This window comes from Ctenocephalides felis, unplaced genomic scaffold (assembly GCF_003426905.1).
Source record: "Ctenocephalides felis isolate EL2017-DRISC unplaced genomic scaffold, ASM342690v1 CF-g0.4_SCAFFOLD_01886, whole genome shotgun sequence".
Taxonomy (NCBI): domain Eukaryota; kingdom Metazoa; phylum Arthropoda; class Insecta; order Siphonaptera; family Pulicidae; genus Ctenocephalides; species Ctenocephalides felis.
The window spans coordinates 48,809,001-48,836,095 of NW_020538040.1; the positions used below are offsets into that span (position 1 = coordinate 48,809,001).

Below are 27,095 nucleotides of genomic sequence, written 5' to 3' on the forward strand. Positions count from 1 at the left end.
AACAAGACGAAAAAAAAAACAATTAAAACATTCATTAACATATAATATCGTCATGTAATTTAAAACTATACACTGAGTTAAAATTATATCTAATCATCAAACGATTTACATGCATTGTAAAATTAATTATTGACTTGAAATGTCATTTTATTTGTTTCATTTAATTTGACCAGAAATACATTTAATTTGAATGATGCGACGTGTATTTCACTGACCTTCGCTGTCACTATCGCTTTTATCTGAAATAAATAAAAATAATAAACTTAATTATAATAAATCATCTGTGTTAAGAAGTATCTAATTAACCCTTTCGCTACGGCAGAATTTTCTGGAGAAATGACACTGCTGTACGGTATACTCGCCGCCCAGTAGCGCTTAGCAGGCACAACATATTTCAAGATTTTTTGAACATTATCAATGAAAATTTATTTGAAAATTGTAAATTGCGCTTCTAAAGAACTAAAAATTACAATAACATATAAAAATTCTCAATTATTTAACTCATTATCAGAGTGATATGTCTTGAAAGGTCGACACACTAGATGTCGTCTAAAGGCGACACCCGTATACACAGGTCGGCACGAGAATGCAAAAGTGTGAGTGTCGACAATAGACGACATGAGTCTATAATGTGGGTGTCGCCTATAGGCGACGCTAGTAGCGAAAGGGTTGAATTATATATTTGAGCCATTATTTGATATCGAATATTACGATATTATATTGGCATAGATAGGGAATTGAACACAACTTAATATTGTCCATTGATCACAAATAAAATTGAATATGAGAATATTAATATATTATATTACTACAAAAATAAATTACTTTAAAGTTTGATTTGGGTACTTTTTACGAGAAAACATTTAGAATTGTGGTTACATATTTTTTCATTATTAATTATATTCTATATATGCAAGAATTGTTTGGTTCCATTAACATATGCGGAATACTTGATATTTTTTGGATAAAAAATATTATAATATATAATGTCACGTAAAATATATACATTTAAAAAAGTTGGCTTGAAAATTTGAATCTTTGCAATATTGAGATGATTATAATTAAAATATTATTCTTTCAAATAACCACATCCATCAATTTAGAATTAGCCTTTGCGTTTGCGAGAAGAAAATGCCTTAAAAATTATTTACAAAAAATATATTATTAAGTTGTTTTATATCACACATTTAAAACAACGTGACTTTTTATTTTTTATATGTACATATGTAATGATAAAATATTTTTATTTCAATTTCCGTAGAAGGAATTGTATGTTGTAGGTTTATTTATTAGTTTATAAGCGGATAAATTATGAATACTATACCAATATGATCCTGTATGAATAAAATATTAATACTTACATACTATTATTAGTGTGAGTGTAATATACACTTTCAAATTTTATACCAAACATAAATTTACTACTATACGGAGTTAAAAACCTCCGGAAGATCGTCGATTTATATATAAAGGTGCTTTTTAAGATGAGGTGTTTTTTTTTATAAATCATCATGGAAGTATTTTCACATTGAATTTACTTTTAAACATTTAATTATTGTATTATATTATTTTATCAATTTGAAACAAAATTAATATCAAAATTGAATTTACAGAAAGTGCATACAAAATGTAAATGTTGTATTAGTATATATTTATAAATCCTTCTCCAAAATTAAACCAACGGTCTTACGATCGCACAAGTCCAATCAAATGTGATAAGATGCTAGTAATAATAATTTATATTTAATTATAATTTTTGAAAATTAGCAGTAGCTAAATTATTTCATTGTTTTCATAGATAAGATTAATGTGCTATATCACTGCTTCGTCAATCATACGTCAAATACAATGTTTTATATATATTATAAACACTTGAAACTTAAGAGATATTTATTAATTATTTTTGAGAATACAGTGGAATATTTGGTCGAACTGGTTTGAATGAATAGAATACATCTGATACAGAAAAGAAAAACAGTTTTTCTTCTTTAACTTCTGTTTTGATCACTTCAGGTTTCTGATTACGCATCTAGTTTCATAAGAAGTAGTTAGTATCATCAGCATAGTTTCAAAATATTCATTGTATACTTTACTGCATCAATGATATAAGAATAAAATAACATGAACAGAGAAGAATTTAGTTTCAATTATGTTATATTGTAATTCCTTTTAAAAGTACTAGCAATTTGTTAGATTATTCCGTACCAAAAATTTTGTAGTCAACCGTAAGACCGCGGATAAGAAAGCTTTTCACCCGTTTTATAGTTAAAATTAAAAGCAAAATACACCCATCAAAAGTACCTACGATCGTCCGGGGCAGTGCTTTAATTGTACGAAGTTGGAGTGTCTAAGTCACCTTTTTTTCCTGTATAAGCGTGTCTCTTCAGTCTGTCGTATAAATCATCCTTTGTCCCATATATGCTAGCATTTGATCTGAAAGGTAAAATTAATTATGGAACAATTGGATTTTGATGATAAAATATTGTTTAATCATCGTGAATCATTCAATTTGTTCAAATTTCCAATAACGATGATAACACTTTGTTTTATGCTTACATCGTCAAAAATTCGAAAACATTTTAATAGTTTTTTTTTGTTCATTTTTGAAAAGCACATAATAGGTATTTTTTTAAAGTAATCGGAACTACGTGTTCTTTGAGTAAATATGTTTCACTAACTTCTATATACCTAACAATAAAGAAAATTATTAAAATTATGTCTTTGAATAAACTAGTCTAATATAAATCATGGGCTAAAATACATGAAATTAGTAAATTTCTAATTTCCAAGCTAGAAAAAACGCATAGACAATATCATCTTTCTAATTACCTTCAAATTGAAATAAAATAGAATGGCATAAATTGGTGGTCAAATAGAAATATATAATTTTGAATAGATTTTAGTAGTAAATAATATAAGTATATACTAGTAATAAATAAGTTTTTGTAATTATCAAGGAATAAATTTTTATATTTTTTCAATTTATTCAAAAATTGGTCGCTTGTTACGTATTCAAATATATAAACGCGTAATCGCTACACCATTTTTTATCTGCTGCAGTGTAACGCTATAATAAAAGTTTACTAATATTTTTTTTGATTTTTCTAAGCAACAATTTGTTATCACTTCTAACAATTCAACCCATTTTGCTACAAGAGTGTTTCTTTAGGAATGACTCTGCTGTACGAGTCAGTAAACCGCCCAAGTATATCTTGCACAAAATATTTTCCGATTCTCCAATCACTATCGACAGAAATTTATTTAAACTTTAAAAATTACTCTTCTCAAAAACTAAAAATTACAATAACAAATTAGAATTCCCAATATTTTAAATCAGAGTGATAAATATTCAAGCAAAATTTGTCACGCTGCATGTCGTCTATAAGAGACATTCTTACTCACAGGTAGTCATTTGAATGTCGCCTATCGACGACGCTTGCAGTAAAAGGGTTGAATATTAAATAAATTTAAAATTTGAAAAAAAATATACTAAAAATATATAAATTAAGAAAAAATAATGTCATAGTCATAATGACCGACATGGAAATTATGGTGAATGAGAGGAGTGTGTGAATTATCAAATATAATACTTCACATTAATCATTTATACCAATAAAACCAGATAAAACTTATAATTTATAATATATCAAACTTGATTATTATTATAAATGGAACATACTCGTAAAATTAATTTTATTTTGCAACGTAATCCTGATGAGTTATTTGAACTAACAATGAGTTCAAATTATATGAAGTGGCACTAAAATAATTTAATAATTATTTCAATTGCACAATTATATCATTTAAATATTTGCGCAGAGTCACCATTGATAAGAATCGTTTCATGCAAAATGTTTGAATGCAACGATATCAAAATGTGCGTTCTAAGTGCTTGTTCACAGGGATTGTAAAGTCAATTTTGATAAGAAAAGATTTAGAATCTCTTTAACCTCCAAAACACATTATTCTAATTATAGATAATAATCGAGTATTTACAGGTAAAAATGAATAAAGAGCAATAAAACAATTATAAAATACTAATAATAAACGATCAGAGACGGCTTGCAATATAGGCGAAGAGCTGGTGCAAGACTATACAATATTAATTTGAATTTAAAATACAGTTTTTGATAGAAACTTTTAAAATTAAAATTTGATGTATTCGAAAACAAAAAAAATATTGAGTAAAATATAAATTAGCCCACGATTACAAATAAGTATTCCCTAAAATAATTTGATGTATTCAAAAACATAAAAAATATTGAGTAAAATATAATTTAGCCCACGATTACAAGTAAGTATTCCCTAAAATAATTTAAAATCATATGGTAAAGCGTTTTTCTTTTCAAAATTATACAAATCAAATCCAAATAAGTAGGATTTTCTTATTCTATGCAACTCTCAAAATGTAATTCTACAATTTTTCAAATGTTTAATCGACAGAATTGAATGCATTGCGCTAGTTTTAGTCTGCAATTACTTATCTAACTAATTCTTCTCTCAAAAAAAAAAAAATAGTATCTTACAAAATTTGTACAAAAATATTTTTGTTTTACGCAACGATGATAAATAACTCCAATTTTTGGTATTTTTTCAAAGTGTTTCGATGTCAATTTCATGTGTATTAATAAGTTGATTGGTGAAAGAGAAATTATTGTTTAGTATATTGATTAATATTTAATTAAGTTATGCAATTATAATGCATGTTTAATAGCAATAGCATATTATTAATAGCTATCGGCTTACGCCATGTATTATTTTATTTGCTGATCCCACCTTAGTTTTTTGTAGCAAATCAGAATAAATCCTCATTCAAAATGTTATCGAATTGTATATTAATAGTTAGTTAGTTACCTGGCCAGACTGTTCATCTTTCCGTTCATTCCATTATGAAGACCGTCTTTCATATAAGTTTCGTTATAGAAGTTCGGCATTTCCCAACCATCTTCTTCGTCATCGTAGTAATGGGCATAAGTCGAATGGTGAGATGGGGCGATCGATTCGGCGTAGGGCGTGTGGGCTCCATAGTAGAAGTTGACTTGGGATCCGTTCTGATCGGTGGCAGGGCTTAACATCTTCTTTGGTTCCTTTTTGCGAGAAGATCTGAAGAGGTAAAAAAAAATAGATAAGTTGCTAAATTAATAGTTAAACAAATTGGTTTCTTCTTGCGAGAAGACATGAAGAAGTAAAAAGAAAAAAGACTTGGGTATGCACCAGCTGAAGAACATGTAAATTAGTATACCTTGCGCAAATCATCCAAACGAGCAGGACGATCAAGATGACGAATATAACGGCACCAGCGACTCCTCCAGCAATGTAAGCAAACTCAGATTTCTCCGTGCAGTGGCGTCCAGTGAAACTTCCAATGCATCGGCAGGCGGGTGCACCTCGAGCGTCCTTGATACATTGACCCTCGTTCTCACAGAATCCTTCGCAGACATCTAGAAAATAGATAAGTATAAATTAATAACACAATTATAATTTAATTATATTGAAACTAATATTAATATCATCCTAATGTTTAGTACAAAAATATTTTAACTTTCTCCATGATACCTATAGTTTCGTTTCTACCAATGTACATTAAACTGTAATATTTAACCACGTGTCTAATTCAAATAGGCTGGCAAACTAAGAAATATTATTCGCATTATATTTGTTTAATGTATGTGGGCAGTATATAAAACATATGATATCATTTCACCTCATGAGGTATATGCTAATTGAATATAAAATACCTTATTATTATTTTATAAAAACATCAGTGTTCCAATACATCATTAAACCGACGCATTGCTATCATTTGCATGTTTTAAATATGTTACATATAAACATGTGTGCCATGTGATTCGAGATTGTTCAAATATGTTTTTAACATAGTGTATCAATATGAATAATATAAATAAATCTATAAGATATTGACGTTGCTTAGTATGAATGCATAATTTGATTCATATTTCAAGTTTTCATTATATTTGTGAAATAAATATTATCAATGATGTCTGACGTATTCTAATTAATATGCATATTGAAACAATAGTGAAACATATTTTCTTTGCAATGCAAATAAGTTCAATAAAATTCCACATGATTTAATTAACTTACTTATAGCGAAAGATTAATTAAAGCAAATATCTTATGAATATTATTTTGACAAGAAAATAGAATATTAAGATAATAGAAATGAATACCAATATGTTGCAAATATGATCAAGTAGAATGTAGAAATATAAAGGAAAAGGAAGAGTTGCATTAAATAAAATTGTGTTGAAATGCTCGAAGAATCTCATAGTAAGAAAAGTCAAGTTATGATACTATAGAAGAAAATAAAGCACATTTGCAGTAAAACATATAAGGTTTGAGAAACCATTTTTATTTACCTGTGCAAACTTTTCCAGTTCCGTTGTATCCAGGCTTGCATTCACATTTGAATTCACTTGTTTCCGGAATAAGTAGACAATAGGCGTTGGTGTCGCAATGCATGTCCGGACCACTCATATCGCAAGGATTTGTACATTCAGCACGGCTTGTCTGAAAATAATACAACGCAATGTGAGTAAAGAAATCATAGTATTTTGGTTTAAAATATAATATAATAAAAATATAATATTATAATTAAAATATAATTTTAATAAAGTTTCAACTAACAGCTGCTGGTCCTTTGGTGCTGGTATTAGGTGGGCAAGGTAAACAAGAAGTTTGCTGTGCTTCAGATTGATAGGTACCCTTGCGACATTCTATACAGCTGTTCAATGTTCCGTTCAAATATGATCCTGAAAATAAGAAAAAAATCTATGATTAGAAGCTTATTAATGCTTAAAAATTATTTTGTGTCAAATATATAATTTTTTGCGTAAATAAAATTCAATGATTTTATTTTGTAGCCAATGAAATGATTTATTGGCAAATTTAATGCTTTCGAAATCAATTATTACCAGGTGTGCAAACGGGTAGTGAGCATTCTTCAACGGCTGATGCCCCAACCTTCAGTGTCGTTCTTCCTCGTGGACAGCTCTGACATGCTGGTTGAACGCCCTGGGTCCTGAATGTTCCGCGTGGACAAGGTTCACAACGTCCTTCAATTCCCAATTGTAGTCCTAAAATAAAAATAAAGATTTTAACATTGTATGTAATGATATTTGAAATATTTTTTCCGTTGTTATACATTAAATTCGAGTTAATTACCTGATGCGCATTCATCTCTGCATTCGTCTCTCGATGTAGCATCTGATGTCCTTGTAGTTTTTCCAAGTCCGCAAATCTTGCAAGCGAAAGTTCCTTCTTCAGGTTGGTAGAAACCGTGGCCGCAATTTCTGCACTGACCTGCTTCTTGGTCAAAGAATTTTCCAGGGTCACAACGCTCTGTTGAAAAATAATATTTTAGTAAAAATCTTTTACTCAAAAAAAATCCAACCAATTTTCTCAAAACCCTTCTTACCTTTACAATCTTCTACAACTCTGGCGCCTGGTGAAACAGTTACTCCTGGTTTACCCGCAATGGACGGACATGCATAGCAATGCATCTGGCCAACCTCGCTTTGGTACATTCCGAGTGGGCAAGGAATACATGATCGAGTATTTTTATCGTAGAAAGTACCAACAGCGCACGGAACTATAAAGAATTTAAGATTTAAGATAAATTGATGTTCCAAAATTATAATTGTTTTATATACATATATTAATAAATAAATAAATGAGGTTGCTTACCGCAATCAGGAGCTACTACAACTCTGCCTTCAGAACAAGCATAATCCGATTCTAGTTCAAGAGATGCTGGATCAGGAACAGTATTTGGCAGAATTTCACGTACATCAAATTGATCTTCTTCCAAAATTAATTTTTCAAGAAGCCTTTGAACGTTGGAGCGTTCGTTCGTGTTGGAATGGATTACTGGATCGCTGGTTAGGTAAGAATTTAAATTAATATACCAATAAGAATGAATGCGGTAGACAATTGTTAAACAAGCAACATAAAGCCATTTTTGGGTTTGTCTTTTATGTTAGTGTTGTTAATTCATAACCTGGCTTTTTACCTGAAGACAAAATGTGTATTAAGTCAGTTTTATAAGTGAATGTTGTATTAGTCGCAATAAATATTTGAAACTGAACTAGACTAACATAATTTAAATTAGATTTATTATATTATGTATTCAGTACAGAATAATATACTTTCAATATTTAATTATTGCTTCGGGTTTTAAATATTTGTTATAAAAAATAATACTTGTTAGTTCAAACTCAAAGTTTAATAAATTTTAAAAAAACTGATAGTATTTACAAAACTATCATAGTTCAAAGCATTAACGTAGTAATTTTCCATTACAAATTGTTCGTGAAAATAATTCTGTAGGAAATGAATTGTTAAATAAACTCATATATACATACAAGCATGCAATAAGATAAAAGATAAAGCACATGAATATAATACAAGCAAGTTGAATTATATATTAAATGAGTAGATCGTGAAACGAATTTCTTACTTGACGGCAGGGAATGAAATTTCCACGTTATAAGTGTCGCTGGTTTGTCGGCCTTCTCTTGGACTTGGAGTTTTTCTACACAACACAAAAGAGCAAGAATACACATGACACATGCTATTAAGGATACAGATTGAAGACTACTCGAAGAAATGCTGTCCGATAACCGACAATTTTCGAATTAACTCAAATATATTTTACAGTATAGTAGTAAATTAAAATTTTCTCATTTGGGTGTTTCTAAACATCCGAACGCATAAAAAAGTCTTATTAGAAATTGTCATAAACATTCAAAACTATGTATAGAAATCCTTACTCAATCACTATTTTACTATATAAATTTCTAATATTCAAAACTGTAAAATATTTTCTCAATTGGTATTATTTTGGTCATTGAAAGCGATTTGGAATTATCATCAACTGTAATCTACATAATTTACTAACAAACTTTCATTGATTAAGTTATATTTGTTCAATTTACTATAAATTAACTAATAAATAATTATTATGGTATTCATATAGTTAACTATATGATTTAGGAAAAATATATGAGTTTTCTCATCGCTATGTGAATCCAAAACAATGAGGTTGTTAATTTTTTGGTACATGAATTTTACCAGAGCACAAAACTAAGTAAATGAATTTTAACTAACTATAATGAACATTTTGAACTAAAAACTAATATGATTCTATTCATATTGTATTTGTATGAAAATTGCGAATACTTTTGCGAGTGTTATCGAACAACATTTGTAAATGAAATACATAAATAATGATAATATGATATAGAGAACACAAATATCTACACACTAACATTAAATTACAAGTGTTGAACAATGAAATAAACTTTGCGAAACTATTATGATAAATTATAATCATAAAGAAAAACACATAAAATGCATAAGTGAAATGGAAATTGTGCTAAAGAAATAGTTTTTCAGAATCTACTGTGTTGTTTGTTTTTGTAGTGTTTGGGTTTTATACACAAATAATGCTACATTTATATATAAGGTAAATACAGATAACTGCAAATTATATTTGGATACTGATTTATATGACTCTTCATCCCAATTCTTCTATAAAATTTGGTAATAATACCATGCAAAACATTTTTTACTAGTATACTCAAAAATATTTTGAAAAATATATGGTAATGATAATAATTAACTACGTAAATTAACTAATAAAATAATATGTTCTCAATGTTCTACTAAACTAATCATGTAATTGATTATCAAAATTAGATATTTTTAATTATTTAATAAATGTTTTCAGCGCATAACTTTTCCTAATTTCATACATTCATCTTTAATACATTTTATATATTTAAATTTAAAAAATGTACTCACTTTTCAACTGGTACTAAGGCCTCGATTACGTAGGTGCCACCGTCCTGATCTTCTTCCCTATTTTGAGCTTGCCTTGTCTGTCTGTTGGCACGGTGATCGCATTTTACGTTGATGTTAAGGTCCTTACATTCTCGTGTGCCTAAAATTTTTTCATCAAAACGTGTTAAATTTAGTCTAAATTTAAGAAAACAAGAAATTTTAATTTAATACCTTCTACAGCATAAGAGCAGAAGTTCCAATCTCTATTCAATGAGTTGACTGCATTACGAACTTTCTGTCTAAGAACTCCTTGACCGGCTTCATTGCAAAGAACTGAACTTGGGAAAAGCATAGATATCCTAAATACTCTTTGAGCTGGTTTCGATTCTGAACATGCTGGGTAGATCATTGGTAGTGCTGGATTATTGGTTGGTCTCCAGAATCCTTCACCTCCACAGGTATAGAAAGCTGGAACTTCTTGAGAGAATTTCAAACCTGGGTTGCAACTGATCTCGCACACTTTGAATTGGCCGCCTGCGCCCCAGTCCTTACATGATTGCGTTCCACCAATTGGATCGGCAAGTTCGGGACAGAATTCAGCTAAAATATAAAATAAAATAAATATTTCTATTTGTTATCAAACTCTATTTTATATGAGTTTTTTTTTTCATATAAATAGATGCTTACACAACAATGAAACTCTAAAGTGGCATGTAGCTGTATTTCCAGCCTCATCATAAGCTACGTATGCAATATCATACGTTCCCCAAAGTAATGTTTGTCCAGGACGGTGACCATTCTTCTCTTGTATTTTAACTACTCCTACATTATCACTGAAGTGTGGTTCATCCCATGATACAATGGCTGAACCGTTCTTGGCAATAACCCATAAATCGCCTGGGCAATACTCAACTTTAGGTGGTACCTATAAAAATTTACATTACATTTTTACATACAAATTTTAATTTTACATATTTTTTTACAATAATCAATTATATGAAAATGTATTTAGTATACCTTATCGACTTCCAGTTGTTGGCATCTTGCACCGGTATAACCTGCTGGGCATATTCTTTGTCCGCAATGGCTGGGTACAATTCGTTCTACACCACCGGCTGTGTCTTCATAACCAGCCCATGTGAGTAAGAGTCCTCTGTACAACACTGGTTCAGTTCTGAAAATAAAACAATACATATGTCGGCAATTATTATAAATGGACTATTATTAATTTAGTAATTGACAACTTGAAAACAAAATGTTTTGTTAATGAAAGTAAATAAATAACTCACCTGCAGTCTCTGACTTGCTTTTGAATTTCGTTCGTAACATCCAAAGCTCGTCCCCAAATTTGTACTTTAGTTAAGTGCCCTTGGAAACCTGATTCGGTATATGCCTTTGGATTATCAGAACGTGGTTTACCTAAGGTGGTCCATGCGCTAAAAAAACAAATTACCGTTCCATACATAATTTCACAGACCAAAATCTATAGATTAGCGTATAAGAAGTTGGCATCCACTATCAACCTTCAAATATACTTACTAGTCTGGTAATACTCGTCCACTGCCATAGCCCTCTACTTTGCTAGCAATTAAACCTTCGGTGATAAGGGTAAGTTCTCCACCGCGTTCACCATTCCATACAATAGCTATGTGATGCCATTGACCATCGTTCATAGTAGCGTATTCGCGGAACGCAAGGTAAACATCTTGTATATCAGGGAAAAGTGAAATTTGTACTCCATTGGAATGTACTTGAACCAAAATTCGGCGACCGGTTGCAACATGAGGAGAACTAAAAAAAGTAATTAAATTGAAGTTTGTTCTACACAATTCTCATTATATATTATCTTATTTTATTCGAAAGTATAACTTTTCTTACTTGACATTGTACATAGTGAAGAAAATACCGCCTTCATCTTTTTGAGTAAACTGAACCCACATAGCAATTGTCATACTTCTGGAAGCGCCAGTGTAGAATGGCACGACTTGAGCAGCACTGCTTCGTGTTGGATCACTGAAGTACAAATCGTAGTCCACTTGAATTGCTAAAATAAATTGATTTATAAATAAATTATGGTTATAGAAACTTTAATTATGTACAATAAATAAAATTATTGCTGTGAAGAGTATATGTAAAATTTGTGTCATTTTGTAAATTTAACTTACTCTTGCGACAATCGTCTCCTGTTAAGTTGAATGGACATTGGCAGTAGAACTTCTCAGTCAAATCGATGCAAGTGGCAGAGGGAGGACATGAATTTTCTTTACAATCAACGATGTCTTCATCACAAGTTTTACCTGAAAATTATAATTTTATTAGTTATTATAAATAAAAAAGTATAAGATGAAAATTATTTAAAAGTTTCTAGAATTGATTTATATAGTTAACTACTTTTTAGACTATTTACCGGTATAACCAGGAGGACAAATGCAGGTGAATCCTTCGCCTTCATCAATGCAAGTGGCTCCATTTTGGCATGCTCCAGCTTGACAGGCATCATATTCATATTGACATCCAATACCAGTATAATCAGCAGAGCACGAGCAATTCAAACCGGATCCAAAGTCTTGGCAACGACCACCGTGCATACATGGGTTTCCTATGCAACGTTCAGGAGCAGTTTCGCATTGTTTTCCGTCAGTTCCAGATGGACAACTAAACAAGAAATATATAAATAATTATTGAATTTAGACTATCTACTATTTTATTAACAGTTAATTTATTATTTTACTTACACGCAGAAATAGTCTTGGAACAAATCAATACAGTTAGCATCATTTTGGCATGGTTTATTTTGACAGGCTCCAACATCCTTTTCACATCTTTGACCAGTCCAGCCAGGTTCACATAGACACTTAAATCCAGCAACGTCATCTCTACATACTGCACCGTTCAAGCAGGGCGAAGATGCACAGTCATCAGCATTAATTTCACACTGTTTACCACTATATCCATCTCTGCATTGGCAAAGATAAGAATTATCTAAATCTACACATCGTTCAGCACCAATTGGGCTACAAGGGTCGCTTAAGCACTCATCGATCTCAGCTTCACATTGGAGTCCGACAAATCCTGGTCTGCATTTACAAAGAAAACCGTCAGCCTGATCGGTACAAGTCGCTCCATTCTGACAAGGTTCTGAAGCACAATATTGTATGCGATGCTGACAATGTTTTCCAGTAAATCCTGGCTCACATGTGCAAGTGAAACCATCAACGAGATCAGTGCAAATAGCGTTGTTGAAGCATGGTTCATTAGAGCAGTCATTGATGTTTATCTCGCATGATAGACCTGAAACAATATGACATAGTTTTTTAGATAAAAATATTGATAAAAACTTTTGAATGCTCTTGAAAATATGTGTGCTTACCTGTCCAGCCAGGGTGACATACGCACTGATGACTAAAGAATCGATCTACACAAACTCCGTTTTTGCATGGAGAACCAGCGCAAAGATCAATTTTCTCATGACATCTCTTGCCAGTAAATCCAGGTGGGCAATTACAACTGGAGTAAAAAATAACACATTTAGTTTTATATTATATTATTTAATTTTTTAACAGTATTCGTTTAAGAATTTTTATAATACAATGACAATGACTAAAAATTCTAGAAAAAAAATAGAATACAAACCTAAAGTCATCAACAAGATCAGTGCAATTAGCCCCAAGTAAGCAAGGCTTTTCGGCACAATCGTCAGTATTTATTTCACAATGTTGACCTTCCCATCCAGGTAAGCATTCGCATTTGAATCTTCCTTGTTGCAAAGCCAAACAAGTTGCTCCGTTGGTGCAAGGGTTTCCATTTGCTGTGCATGGGTTTATCTATGATATAAATAAAAATAATAATTTATTATAACTTCATATTAAAAATGTATTATTGAATACAATTTATAATTGAATTATATAAATGGTGTAAATAAATATTATAAATATTTTTGAGGGCTTACCGTAATATCACAATCAGGTCCAGTATATCCAGCTCTACATAAACAAGTGTAGTTGTTATAGCCGGGTTCATCTTTGCACATAGCTCTCGCAGGGCATGTATCATTTCGGCAATCGGATCGTTCTTCTTGACAGTTTATTCCAGTATAACCTGGTGCACAAGTACATCTGTAACCTTGAGGGAGATCTGTGCAGGAAGCACCGTTGAAACATGGTTGAGAAGAACATTCATCTATATCAATCTCGCAACGACGTCCGGAAAAGCCGGCAGGACAGAAACATTGAACTCCATGACCTACGAGAGTGTGAAGATTATGCAATAATTAGATATACTTAAGACACGTAAAATATATTATAAATTAGTTTTCTGTATGTTTAAATCTTTTTACCCATTGGAACACACAAGCCTCCATGTTGGCAAGCATTATCTGCACATTGGACTGGTTTACATTCCTCCCGTCCGACTGCACCAGGTCCATCAGTTCTCATATTTGTTGGGCATTCGTGACAAGTGTTTTGGCCAGGATTAGATTGATAAAAGTCACGTGGGCAAGGAGAGCATGGTGCCAAGCCAGTTGGGGAATAGAATCCAGGAGCGCATTTAGAACGACATCTAATAAAACACAATTAAATAAGCATGTTATAATAAGTATTAAGACTGTTAAGTTTTGTAATATTAAACAAGCGCACATACCTATCTCTTCCTGGAGCAGCTGGCTGATACGTGAACGTGCTAGCGGGGCAAGCTTGACAATCTTTGTAACCTCCAGTGGGTGGTTCACCAGTGTAACTATTTCTAGGGCATTCCAAGCAAGGAACTAATCCAGTGGGTGAATATGTTCCATAACCGCATACAGGTACACACTCCGATATGCTCTTGGAACCTTCCTCGCGTGTATATGTACCTGATGGACATTTAGCGCAAGATCCTTGACGATCCCTATTCTGGTAGTATCCTCGAGGACAATATGTGCAAGTGCGTTGCTTATCTCCGGCAAAAGTACCCGCTGGACAATGAACTAAAAAAAAATTTAATGTTTGATTTGCGCATAGTCACATATTATTCTAAACTAAAACCAAATTAAAAATTATGTCAATATTAATACAAAAATTAATCGAAATAATAATACATGCAAAATCATGGAATTTAAATACAATATAAAATTTTCAACTACTAGCGAACATTTTATTAAAAATAGCAATAATATCTATGATCGTGTCAAGCAATTGCATTTTTAATTTGTATTTTTTGCGTATAATTAATACTTACGACATCTAGGAACATCATTAGTGTCCATATTCAAAACTTCTCCGACGCTACATGTAAAGCCGCGGCCAACAGAACTCTTCAGTGCTCTTAGAGGTGGGCATTGATTTCCTATGCTTGACACATTCAATAAAGGTTCAATAACTGCGCTAGCATGTGGTACTGATAAATCGAAAATTAAATTCAATGTAGTTCCACAAAGTTCATAAAGTTGAGGTGAGCGAACTACGGGTAAAATGGCAAGCACAAAATCCATCTGAAAACAAACAAATATAATTTTAATAACTTAAATATAATGCTGTTTCCTAAAAACAAAAAACTAGTAGTTACAGCTGTGTCACAAATTATGATAATATGATATAAGTACCCTGGTATAGTGAAGAGGAATGAGAAAATTACAGCAAAATTATATGAATTTACCTTGACTACATTTTCCTCAGTCAGCATTGGAATTGTATTAATGAAAGATACATTCATGTTAACATTGATGGCGGAACATTGTTGTGATAAAATTCCATTCATAGTTTGATAGTATTGAGCCATCAGATCTTGATATTGACCTAAACATGCTGAGGCCACAGCACCGTTAGCCCTGTATGTAACCGAAGCTACTAGATGGTATTCAGCTTGCTGTGTATCTAGAAATATATTAAAGTATTTATTCACTGTTTATTGTTACTAATATAAATTCTCCAGTATTAATATTTTTAACCCAAATTTTTAAAGTTTAAAAGATAATTTAAATCTAAATATATATACTTACTTTCTGATACACAATCAGGTACAACAGATGTTGGTGTCCATAATTTCTTAGTTTCACAACCAAATGTTTTTACAGGTTCGCCATCAGTAAATCTATATCCAGGTTTGCATGTAGCGATACACTGTAACCCACGTTCGTTTGGCAAACAATTCAAAGCTCCATTTGCAGGAGGCTGCAGCTCCCAATCTACACATGGCGTAGCTTGTACTGATACCTTAATAATTGATTGATAAGTTATAATAAGACGTATTGTACTAGAATCAAATATAAACTTATTCAAAACTCAAGGGAATAGTAGATACCTGGAAGTGGCACATAGCTTTATTTCCATATTTGTCTGATGCAACAACAGTAACGTTTTCAAATCCACCAATTGGAATAGTAGCGCGTTCAGGTATGAAGTTTATCCTAACATCACCAGAAGCATCAGAGGCATTAATACGTCTTCTTGTGTCGTTGAAATTTACAACATAGCTATCTTGTTTGTCTACTAATTCTATCACATAGCTCTGAGGACAACTCAATAGTGGTGGAGTATCATCAGGTACGGAGATGTTGATTTCACAAATAGCAACATTACCATCATTGTCAAAAGCAATGTATTTAACTACCATATCTTGGAAAACCATCATAGGGGAACGGAAACTTTGAGGTTTCACTTCTAGACGAGCAATTGTTCCTGAATTATCGACGGCTGTTGGCTCGGTGAAATTAATTGGTAATAATCCACCATTTCGGTCTTTCTGAACAATTATAGGTTGTTGAGGACAGTTTTGGAAAACTGGTGGCTCGTTATCTATAATCAAAGACATGAATAGAATATTTGATTTTGGTTATTTTTACGTGTAAATATTTTGCAGAAACTTACCAACACAAGGAGAATATCCATAATCATAACCAAGAAGTGGTTCAGAAGCGGGTTCATCGCATCCCATTAACTCAAATTTCAAACATGCGTTATCCATATAACTGTAGATTCCTGCAAGTATATTTTGAATTTAGTAAAACCTATAACATTTTAAATCAAATATTATGTAATAATTAGAAGATATTTACCTAAAATCACAAATCTAGCTTGTACGTATTTTGGTAAAGTTATCATTGCCAATTCTCCGTAATTTCCAGGATCTCTCATAGTAAGATTAAAATTGGGGAAGTAGATAACATAATTTTCATTTTCAGATTGCTTATAGAAGAAACGAACTTCAGTTGGCCTGCCAACAATGTCATTTGTAACAACACCTTTCACAAGAATTGCTTTCACTCGGTAAACTTTTCCCAAGTCGACGCTTACGTAAGGAAAAGCTTCTTGATTTCCACACCAGCCAGTAACTGAGTTCAATCGCACATTTCTAGCTTCATAATTTGGTCTATAAATAAATAGAGTTTTTAATATTTTCTTAATAATAATAATGTAAATCATTTATGCTTAAGTTCTGACCTTTCAGATGTAGCATTAATATTCTTATCCGGAATTTTGCCAGATGCAATTCCCAGTGGTCGAATAACTTTACATTCAGGTTCTCGAATACACGTAATTGGTCTTGGGTTGATTAGAATATAACCAGGTCTTGAACAACCGAATACAACTTCAGAACCTTGTTCATAACTTCTTGCTACTTGGAAACCGTCACTGGGCCTACCAGGATCTGAGCATACTGGTCCTTCACAACGCAAATCTCCGAAATCCCAAATGCCATTAGCTTGACATCTAAAATTATTTTTAGTATTAAAATTTTGATTGCGACAATGATTTGATAATTTTACGAATAATTTTTATATTTTACCTCACTACGTTGTCGTGTTTGCTTGTTTGTCCAGCTAACTTGAATGTGTTCTGACATCCAAAGAAGAAAGATGATTGATATTTTGTGTCCATATATTGACCATATTCAGCACCTGGTGTTGGTAATGGCATACCGCAATCGGTACGAGGGCAGGATGGTTGTGCGCCGGATAACCAGTAGTCAGGCAAGCCCTAAGAAATTTGAAAAGTAACACATAACAAATATTCTAAAATAAAAAATTGCTACTGACGTACTACTTATGCATATAATTATCTTACCGGTTGTGGATCATAAACACACTGTCTAAATCCAGCAGTTGCAGTATTTCTGAGTTTTCTTCCAGGGTTTGAGCAAGTAAGTGTTACATTATCTCTGAATGGTACCAGTACACTTTCTTCGTTGTTACGTACAATTCTTAATCCTTCATTTTTCTCGTCCGGTAGGGATACACATTTAGCATCTGCAGCAAAAGCAACAATATGTAAGTACCATTAGAAACAATTGATGAGAATAATAAAAAAAGAAGTTTTACATACATTGACATTCTGGTACAGTGCCGTTCCATTGTCCAGTGGAAGTACAGATAAGTGAAACGGAGCCAATCATTACATGACCAAAGTTGCATTGGAATCGAACAATATCTTCAAAGTGGTACATATCCTAAAACAAAATAAAAAATGTTACGTATTTAAAATATAAATATAACGTATCATTTATTAATGTATTTTGAATCTTACTTTTGTGGATAATAGTTTGCCATTTTCTGGAGGTGTAAGTTTAGGGCACATGATAGGTACGCATGATTTATCTTTCTGGAAAGTATCGCCGTCTCTAGTTCCAGTTTCGGATGACTCAATGAAATATCCGGCAGTACCATTTTGAGTAAACAATTCAAATCCATTGTTACATCCGCATGAATAATTTCCAGGGCTATAAAATAATTAAAATAAATGAACAACGTTTTATAAAAGTTTGATAAACATATTTATGCGTAATTTACTAGTATGTGTGTATTTTATATTGCATATGATAAAGATATAATATCAAATTAAAATCTATAAAAACGGGTAATTTATTTTATTACCTGTTTATACACTTCTGATCGCATCCTCCATTGTTCTTAGCACATTCGTTGATATCAGCACATTCCAATCTCGTACAACCCATCGCTTCGAGTTTCAAGCACGGTGCTCCTACGTAGTCTTGGATTTTAAATCTAATATATTGCGCTTCGATTGGAACCGGTAAATTTAATACAGATAAGGTCGGTTCGAGAATTCTGAATTCAACCGCAGTACCATCGGGATTTGTATAATCTTTGAAGACATCGGTTAAGTCATTGGTATACTAGAAACGTCAAATGATTGTTAATATTACAAATCAAAGTTATTATATCTTAATTATATGTACGATTATTTTTTTTGTATTATCATGAAATCTTTACCTGTATACGAACGGCTGATGTGAACGCGATGTTGCCGTCATGTCTTTGTACGCTCATAGTTCTAAATCCTCTTATGATAGTAGGGGCTCGCAAGTCAATCATTACCCAATTTGCACCTGGTTCCAAGCTGTTACCGCACCATCCACCACCCGCATTGAGACGTACCATCTAATGAAAACATATTATCATAAAATAACTTCTAATTAGATAATATTATTTTTTAATAAAAATAAATTATAAATATATTACCCCTTTGTGATATGAATTTTCAGTTCCAGAAACGATAATTGATTCGTCGGGGATACCACCATTAAGGAGACCTAAATCGGCGACAGGTCTACATTCCAATGTAGGTGCGAATCCTGCGCGACATTTGCAGTGGAAAGATCCGGGCGTATTAGTACATTCAGTCGAAGCAAGATCACATTGTGAGCTGGCACATTCGTTGATATCTATAACAGGCGTATATTTAATAGTAACAATAGTTTCATAATGAATGTTATGTATGAAATAAATTAAAGATAAATTACCTTCGCACTTAGGAGGATTATCAAATACTTCATTATCGCCGCAACGAATAATATTTGGGCCAGTCAATTTGAATCCCTTGTAACATTGCACGCGAGCTTCATCTCCAAAATAGTATGTCCTGGAAACATCTGTTACAAAGCCATTTTTAATCGTAGGCAACGTCGGACATCTTGCTCCTAGAAAAAATGAATCACACCATGAATATTTTTCTATAATTCTAAATTTTTTTGTGTAGATTTTAAACTCACGTGTGCATGAAGGTACATCTCCAGACCAGGTCCCATTGCTCATACAAAGCAGAACAGGGTGACCACTTCGTTCGTAGCCTGGTTCACATTCGTAACGTACAATGGTTCCGTAACTTCGTCCTCCACCATTTAGAATTGAAACATTTGCGTGTGGAACTTCTGGCAGAGCTACGCACTGAGATGCTATAAACGAAAATATCAATCAGACATTACGTAAATTCAATTGAAGAAAAAATATAGTTATTTTTATATTTTATCTTACCTAAACATGCGGGTTTACGTTCCCATTGACCATCAGCAAGACAAGACATAGTTTCGACTGGAGATGCTGACGGGAAAGCAAATCCTGCATAACATTGGTACATGGCGATACCTTTGTATGTTACATTAGTTGATCCAATTGAAAAACCGTTATCTATTTGAGGAACTGGTCCACAATACACCTCTAAAAAAGGAAAATAAAATTTAGTTATTTATTGAAACAACTCAGATAACAATCATGTTAGACATTTATTAACTAAAAAATTTAGATGTTTTGGAATTTCATGTAATTGTATTTCTTATTTACCTTGGCATTTTGGTATGTATGTGATCGACCAGTTTCCACCTGGTAAACATTGAGTTGTCAATTTAGATTTTCCGGTAGCAAATTCTTGACCGATAGGGCAACTGAATGTTACTACAGCTCCAAAAGCTGTATCTCTACTCGAAGCCATTGCTCCAGCTCCAGCTTTTAATGGTGGACAATCTGAAGAAAAATAACAAAAATAATTAAATATGAAAAATTACAAATTTTAAACGTAAATATTTTATTAATAATTTTACCTGCTGAAAATGTGGCTTTCCATCCTTTGCCGCTGTGCAAAGCGTCGGTTACAAATCTAATTAACATTTCACCACTTGAAGCCGTTAAAGTAATCCTTGGGGGTGATCCTGAAGTAAAACCAGATCCTGGATGTAAACGAAGTCCGCTTACACTTGATCCATCGTAAACCTTAAAGTGTTACAAAAATTTATTGTTAGCCTTTTAAATATTCTTTCAGTAAATGAATTAATATAATCTGAATTAATAAAGTTACTCACTTGAACAAAATCAGTTTGATGTACATCAAAATCGATGAAGTTGAGTGACAGTGCTCCACCTTTAGGATTTTTAATTTTATAAAGACATTCTTGGTTGCTAGGATAGTTCATCAAGCCGTATGCAGCTGATGTTATAGTGCCATTATTAGCTTTGATCGTCGCTCTGCAACCTGTAAAAATTAAGACAAATCTTTTAATTAAGCAACCTGGTGTAATTAATCAATTATTAAAAAATAACGTAATTTTATTACCTTGGGTATATTTAATATTGAATCCTTTCTGTGAATCGCCTAAACTTGTTTTAAAATAGATATATAATTGATGACTAGTAGATACAATGATTCTTTGGTTATCTTCAGCATTTCCTGTAAGTCGAGCAATAGGTTTGCTTTTGGGGTTGTCTCCATCCCTGACTAATAAATAATCTCTATTGCTATTAAGCATCATGTCTTCAACCTAGAAGTTGAAATAATTATGATAAACCACAATATTAATATTATTATCCATTTTTATTGCGGAATATTACCTCCAGAGAAATAATTCTTCCTGGTTGAGCTTGTATAATATACAAACATTCCAAACCTCCTGGATATTGCATGGGATATCCTGGTGATGTCAAAGATTGTCCTTGCGGCGAAGCTCTCAGCATACCACCACAGTTTTGTGGTTCAGTTTTCCATGAAGCTCTATAATAAATAATTCATATATGTGATAATTAGAACATAACATCAAATTGTTTTTCTAATGAGCATACCTGAATCCTTTTCTTTCAACAGATGCGTCAGTGCTAAATTTAATGATCATGAAATTTGAAGCTGATACGAATAATCTGTTAGCCAGATCTTGCTTTCCTGAAAGCGTTGCTAAATTTACGGCTTTGTCTTCAGTTCGTCCTCCGACTAGAATTTGAACCATATCGAAAGTTTTTTCGGTTTCGAACTCTTGGAACTGTGAAATAAATAAATTTAATATCTAACTATCCGGCGATGTTGAAAAAAACATTCTGCAATCAAATTATGAATTATGCATAAACTGCTCATAATATCACATATCGTTCTGAATGTCGTAGACCAGGAAATTATCATTATCATACCTGCAAAACAATATTGTGTCCTTGGGGTCCTTCCAGAGTCCATTTACAATCGGCCAAAGGAGTATATTTTTGTGGATAGTTAGGACTTTCTACGACGTCACCGCTGCTGGCCATATAATAGTGGCATAGGTTGGGACAATCAATTTCATCAGACGAATCGCCACAATCATCGGTTTGGTCACAGCGGAATGCCGCGTTGATGCATTTTCCATTTGAACAATGGAATGATCCTGGAAATAATTAGAGTAAACCACTTAATACGATTAAGTATTATAACTATACGGAACTATATTTCTACCTCATTACCGGGCAAAATAGTTTTTAAGAGATACAATTTATATTATTGAAAAATTAACTAAAGTTGAACATGCTATCATAAAGTTATGATCAGAATGTTTTCTAAGAATTTATAAGATAAAAAATAATTTGATCTAACATTTGTTAATTAGTTGCTAGAAATTCTTAGAGTCTTATTTTGTAAAAATATTCGTTTTAAATACCCTTTGGACGAATTTGTGAGTGCTTATCAGAAAGATTTATTCTATTTATTTCTATAATAATAGCTGGTTATGTATTTAGTAATTTTTATGGATTAGTATAAAAAAGTCCGGCGGTGGTCCAAATATTATTCAATTTAGGTAAACTTTTAAACTAATCGAATGCAACAAAATATACTAGACTAAAAATAAAATAAACTTTTAAGCTAATATAGAATTATACCATTTTGTTGCCTATGTTATCGAAAAGATAAAATTAATTCCTTTACTACAGTTATACTTTTAACAAAAATTTTCAGCCAAACATATGGCTACTTATACACATAAGCACTCTTATGCGTGAATACGAATCATTTAGGAGTATTTTAGTTTTATAAAATATTTGGTATACTAATTGAGTTAATATTGAACCAAACAGCCATAGAACAACACTATGTTCTGAATGCTGTTGGATAATGAATATATATAGATATATATATATATATATATATATATTTTGACATAATCATTATAATTTATAATACATATAGTTTTTAATAAACTAGTACTTATTGGGACTTATTGCTTCAGAATAAATCGATAATAAATAATAAATATATACAATAATATCAGTTCTAATATAAATCGCGTATATAAATACATTCAGCGAGTTATGCTTTTGCAAAAAAAAAAATTCAATGCAAAAAAAAATCGATGAATATTCAAAATAAAATCTAGTACAGAACAAATAGAGTTTTAATGTTAGAAAAAATATAAGGTCTTGAGTGAGAGTCATGTATTTCAGAAAAAAAATTATAAGCAGTATCTTTTTTAGTTGTCTATCAAATAATAAAATTCATGGTATCGAAAAGATACCGCATTTGATCGACTTAATATTTATAAAAATTATACCTCGACAGTTGTTATATTTATAATAAGCTTTATACAAAACGAATATCCATGCTTATTACAAATTGAGCTAATTTTTTTGAAGTAGTACAATGCGGTAATAAAAGGTAATAATATTACCTGTAGGGCATGCTTTCGTTTTACACATGAAAGGCAAGAGCGACTCGCATGTTGTGAGTTCCCATGATTGTTGGTCTCCGGTTATTGAAACATCTACGCATTCACCTGATTCTGGGTTAGGTTGTTGTAGTCCCCAAAAACCTGAAATAAAACAGAGAAAATTTAAGAAAGATTCAAGAATTTGTCTTGGAGCGAAAGCTAACTCTTCTTATTTACATGGGTGTATTCAAATTTAAATGTGTTATATAAGCTTATGGAATGCACATAGATAAAAACTTCAATAAGGCATTTCAAGCTGCCAATCCTGCAAGAACATATTAACTGCAAAATATGTTCGTCATGACACCAATAAGAATCATTGCATAACTATAAGCGCAATAAGTAAATATGCATTCTCCTACTTGCGTTCCGGATAATTGCAAATGCAATTGCCAAGTGCTAAGTTGCTCCCATGATGATAGAAGTGATCAAAATTATTTACGACTTAGGCTTGAGAAAATTATTTAAATAACAATTTTAAATATTAATATGTATATATTCATATTAATAAATAGAGGAATTCATTATTTTATTTGAAACCAGCTGCATACATTACTACATTTCGTAAAGTATCAATCAAATATTTTCTGATTTATGGACATTGGCAAAATATTTTCTATTGAAAAAATTGATTTAATTTTTTTTTGTTTAGTTTAATTAATTTGACCTACAAGGTGATAAGATGGGAAAAAGAGAACATTTTAAAATTTTTAGTTCAATTCTGTCAGCTGGCATTTTGAATGATGTTTGTAGTCGCAATTCTGATTTTTTCAATTTTACTTGAATACTTTTAAAAGCATACTTCAAGTTAGGAAAGTTTGGCAAAAATAATGGAATTAAAAAAAAATGGCAAAAATAATCGAAGTCGACCAGTATGTATGTATGTAGTTGCAATATAGCTCAGAAAGAATCTAATAATCGACGATAAGCAGCACAAAATGCTAGATTGCTAACAATACAAATGATCTAATATAAAATTGATAGAAATTGCATTCTTTTAACAATATTTATTTTTGATATCATAATTAAATAGCATGTAGTACCTGCAATCGCAATAGTTGTAGCCAGAAAAAAATCACTGAATTAGAAACACTTTTTTTTGTTAATGACATTTAAGTTGATGCTTTGACAATCATGAGTTAAGAATAAAAATATGCAGGTATGAATAAAGGCTTCTATCAAAATATGATCTTCTATTAAATATGATCATTTTAGTAATAGTTATGGTAATCGATATAGCAACGGTTTTACAAATGAAAAAATATCAAAGGGTCTAAACCTTATTTTATTCCCACTAGATTTAACAGCACAAAATGTTAGATTGCTAACAATATACATGATCTAATATAAAATTGATAGAAATTGCATTCTTATAAAAGTATTTATTTTTGATATCATAACTAAATAGCATTTAGTATCTGCAATAGCAATGGTTCTAGCCAGAAAAAAATCACTGAATTAGAAACACTTTTTATTTTGTTATTTATTTTAAGATACAAACACGATATTTAAGTTGATACTTTGACAATCATGAATTAAGAAAAAAAATGCAGATATGAATACAGACTTCTATCGAAGATTTTAATAGTATTATTTACTACCAACAAAATTAAATTAAATATGATCATCATAGTAATGGTTTTACAAATAAAAAATTATATCAAAGGGTCTAAAATATTATTTTATTCATAGTATATTTTCCGGTGGACGTATCTACTAATATCTAATCAAAATGTTATCCTTTCCATGTATATTAAACAATAAACAGATCGCTAAATAAAATCATTGAAAAAAGAGTGTAAGATACAGTTTATTTGTTATTACACTAGAGAACACTATATGTTTACGATGACATTTAAAGTTTAGTTCAAAATTAGTGGGTATTATTACCTAGTATAATAAACTCACCTGCATATTGCGATACCAGCATACCAGACGCTGATTCTAAAGTATTCGTTCGCAGATCATCCAGGGATGCTAAACCTAACCAATAATGTTTCAAGGACCTGCCCGTGACAACACTACTCGTCACATTGTTCTCGTCGTATGTCTCCACCGACATCAGATCACTACCGTACCTGAAATGGAATATTTTGGATTAATAATATTTAAATAAAATAGTAATAAAATTTTGATATAGATTTACTTTATATTTTCTTTTGTATTCTAAATGAAACTTTACTCTAATCTTTTGTTTTAAAAAAACGCACCAAAACTAAGCTATTCATATATAAATGTATGTAGGATATATTTTAATAATTTTCAGTCAAATTCATATTAACTAAATGATAATAAATTATGGTTGGGGAAACCGTCAACAATATGTAAAATCAATTAGTTAATGAAAACAAATCAAAATTTTCCATACTACTTAATACTGACCTTTAAACTGATCATATATTGGCATAATTTTTTATTCAATTATGTCAATATATTTTGAATTTATTTTTATTCAGTCAGTTATATAATATAATACATGCCAATTGTTAAAATTAGAAAAGAATACTATTAACATTTGCAGCCATATACCCCAATTGTTAATTTGTCTGTCTCATATTATTTAATTGTAAAAAAAATTTATAATTTGTCGATATATTATACATTTTTTGTTAAAGATTGGTCATAAATTTTTTATTTGAATTATTTAGTCCTATTAATAAATAAGAACGACTAATATAAATAAACTCTATTCGACAAACTAGGTAAAGTAAACTCTTACAAGCTTTCCATTTTCTTATTTACTTATAATTAATCATTAGAATTTACATGAGCAATGTAAATAGGGCACTTAGGCTAATCTTCTATAATTTAACACCTATAACAGTTGTTAGTTTATTAAATTTTATGTTACAATTGGAATTTGGTTTTGAATAGTTTATTTGTTTATATGGTTACTATGCATTAAATCAAGACTATTTGAAGCTCTACATTGCAAGATAAAGTAATTAATTAATAAAGATTATTTGCAATATATCATATAGTTCTCCCATATATTTTAAAATGTCAGTGTCTACTGCAATAGCATTTTAATGACCGCAATATTATGCAAAACTACCATTTCATATAGTCTGTAACGGTATCAGAAATAACTCGCAGGAATCACAAACAATTCTTGTAAAGAACATTCCACAATATCACCGTTATTTCTAACAAGGCCTTTTTAATCATTTATTCCTTTAAATAAATAACGTAGTTGCTTAAAATTAATAGGAAGAAAAAATATAATATATTTCATACACGTTAATGGCAATTTTTTTTATTCAACACTTTTTCCTTTTGCTTATGAAATATAAACTTCTGTCATATTTAGTAAATCAATATAGGATTTGTCTGTTAAAGACTATTTATACTTAAAAATATATTTATGATCTATAGAATAAAGCGGAGCCTAAAGTTCCGAGGGTAGAAATCTCTACCACCGATATCTTAAAGACAAGTATAGTTAAAAAATATTTAACATTATCTGAAAGTAGAGGGAAAAAAATGTATAACCAAAAAACCGGTGAATTTTTGAAAAACTGCAAAAAACACATTTCTATAATAAGAAATTATATGGAAATTTTACCGAACATAGTCAGATAGTT

At 31.1% G+C, this 27,095-nt stretch overlaps 1 protein-coding gene across 1 annotated transcript; it reads right to left on the reverse strand.

The window, feature by feature from the left end:
• Nucleotides 1-114: 114 nt before the first annotated feature.
• On the reverse strand, nucleotides 115-25,588 carry LOC113378644 (sushi, von Willebrand factor type A, EGF and pentraxin domain-containing protein 1). Its single transcript, XM_026619202.1, has 52 exons — nucleotides 25,420-25,588; nucleotides 23,473-23,613; nucleotides 21,968-22,197; nucleotides 21,629-21,822; nucleotides 21,401-21,560; nucleotides 21,126-21,330; nucleotides 20,875-21,044; nucleotides 20,617-20,785; nucleotides 20,360-20,539; nucleotides 20,054-20,236; nucleotides 19,792-19,974; nucleotides 19,543-19,719; nucleotides 19,262-19,464; nucleotides 19,013-19,180; nucleotides 18,653-18,915; nucleotides 18,306-18,498; nucleotides 18,105-18,228; nucleotides 17,847-18,028; nucleotides 17,569-17,759; nucleotides 17,223-17,492; nucleotides 16,838-17,151; nucleotides 16,650-16,760; nucleotides 16,084-16,577; nucleotides 15,782-15,995; nucleotides 15,439-15,656; nucleotides 15,022-15,274; nucleotides 14,446-14,770; nucleotides 14,141-14,364; nucleotides 13,754-14,046; nucleotides 13,438-13,628; nucleotides 13,175-13,311; nucleotides 12,540-13,095; nucleotides 12,212-12,459; nucleotides 11,970-12,101; nucleotides 11,683-11,848; nucleotides 11,344-11,595; nucleotides 11,094-11,240; nucleotides 10,822-10,978; nucleotides 10,492-10,729; nucleotides 10,036-10,404; nucleotides 9,826-9,964; nucleotides 8,480-8,542; nucleotides 7,708-7,898; nucleotides 7,439-7,612; nucleotides 7,186-7,362; nucleotides 6,936-7,097; nucleotides 6,649-6,773; nucleotides 6,381-6,531; nucleotides 5,243-5,441; nucleotides 4,855-5,103; nucleotides 2,357-2,433; nucleotides 115-239 (listed from the first exon to the last, which is right to left on the reverse strand). The coding sequence occupies exons 1-52, from the start codon at nucleotides 25,571-25,573 to the stop codon at nucleotides 208-210; spliced, it is 10,518 nt and encodes a 3,505-aa protein (XP_026474987.1). The 5' UTR covers nucleotides 25,574-25,588; the 3' UTR covers nucleotides 115-207.
• Between the last annotated feature and the right edge of the window lie 1,507 nt (nucleotides 25,589-27,095).

What these genes read in the sequence shown, in the direction of transcription:
- LOC113378644 (XM_026619202.1), bottom strand. Translation starts at nt 25,573, where the DNA reads ATGTCGGTGGAGACATACGACGAGAACAATGTGACGAGTAGTGTTGTC. An exon ending in CATCAGCCGTTCGTATACAG is followed by an intron (nt 18,916 to 19,012) that starts GTAAAGATTTCA and finishes TGACGTTTCTAG; the next exon opens with TATACCAATGACTTAACCGA. An exon ending in TGTAGTAGCTCCTGATTGCG is followed by an intron (nt 7,613 to 7,707) that starts GTAAGCAACCTC and finishes AATTCTTTATAG; the next exon opens with TTCCGTGCGCTGTTGGTACT.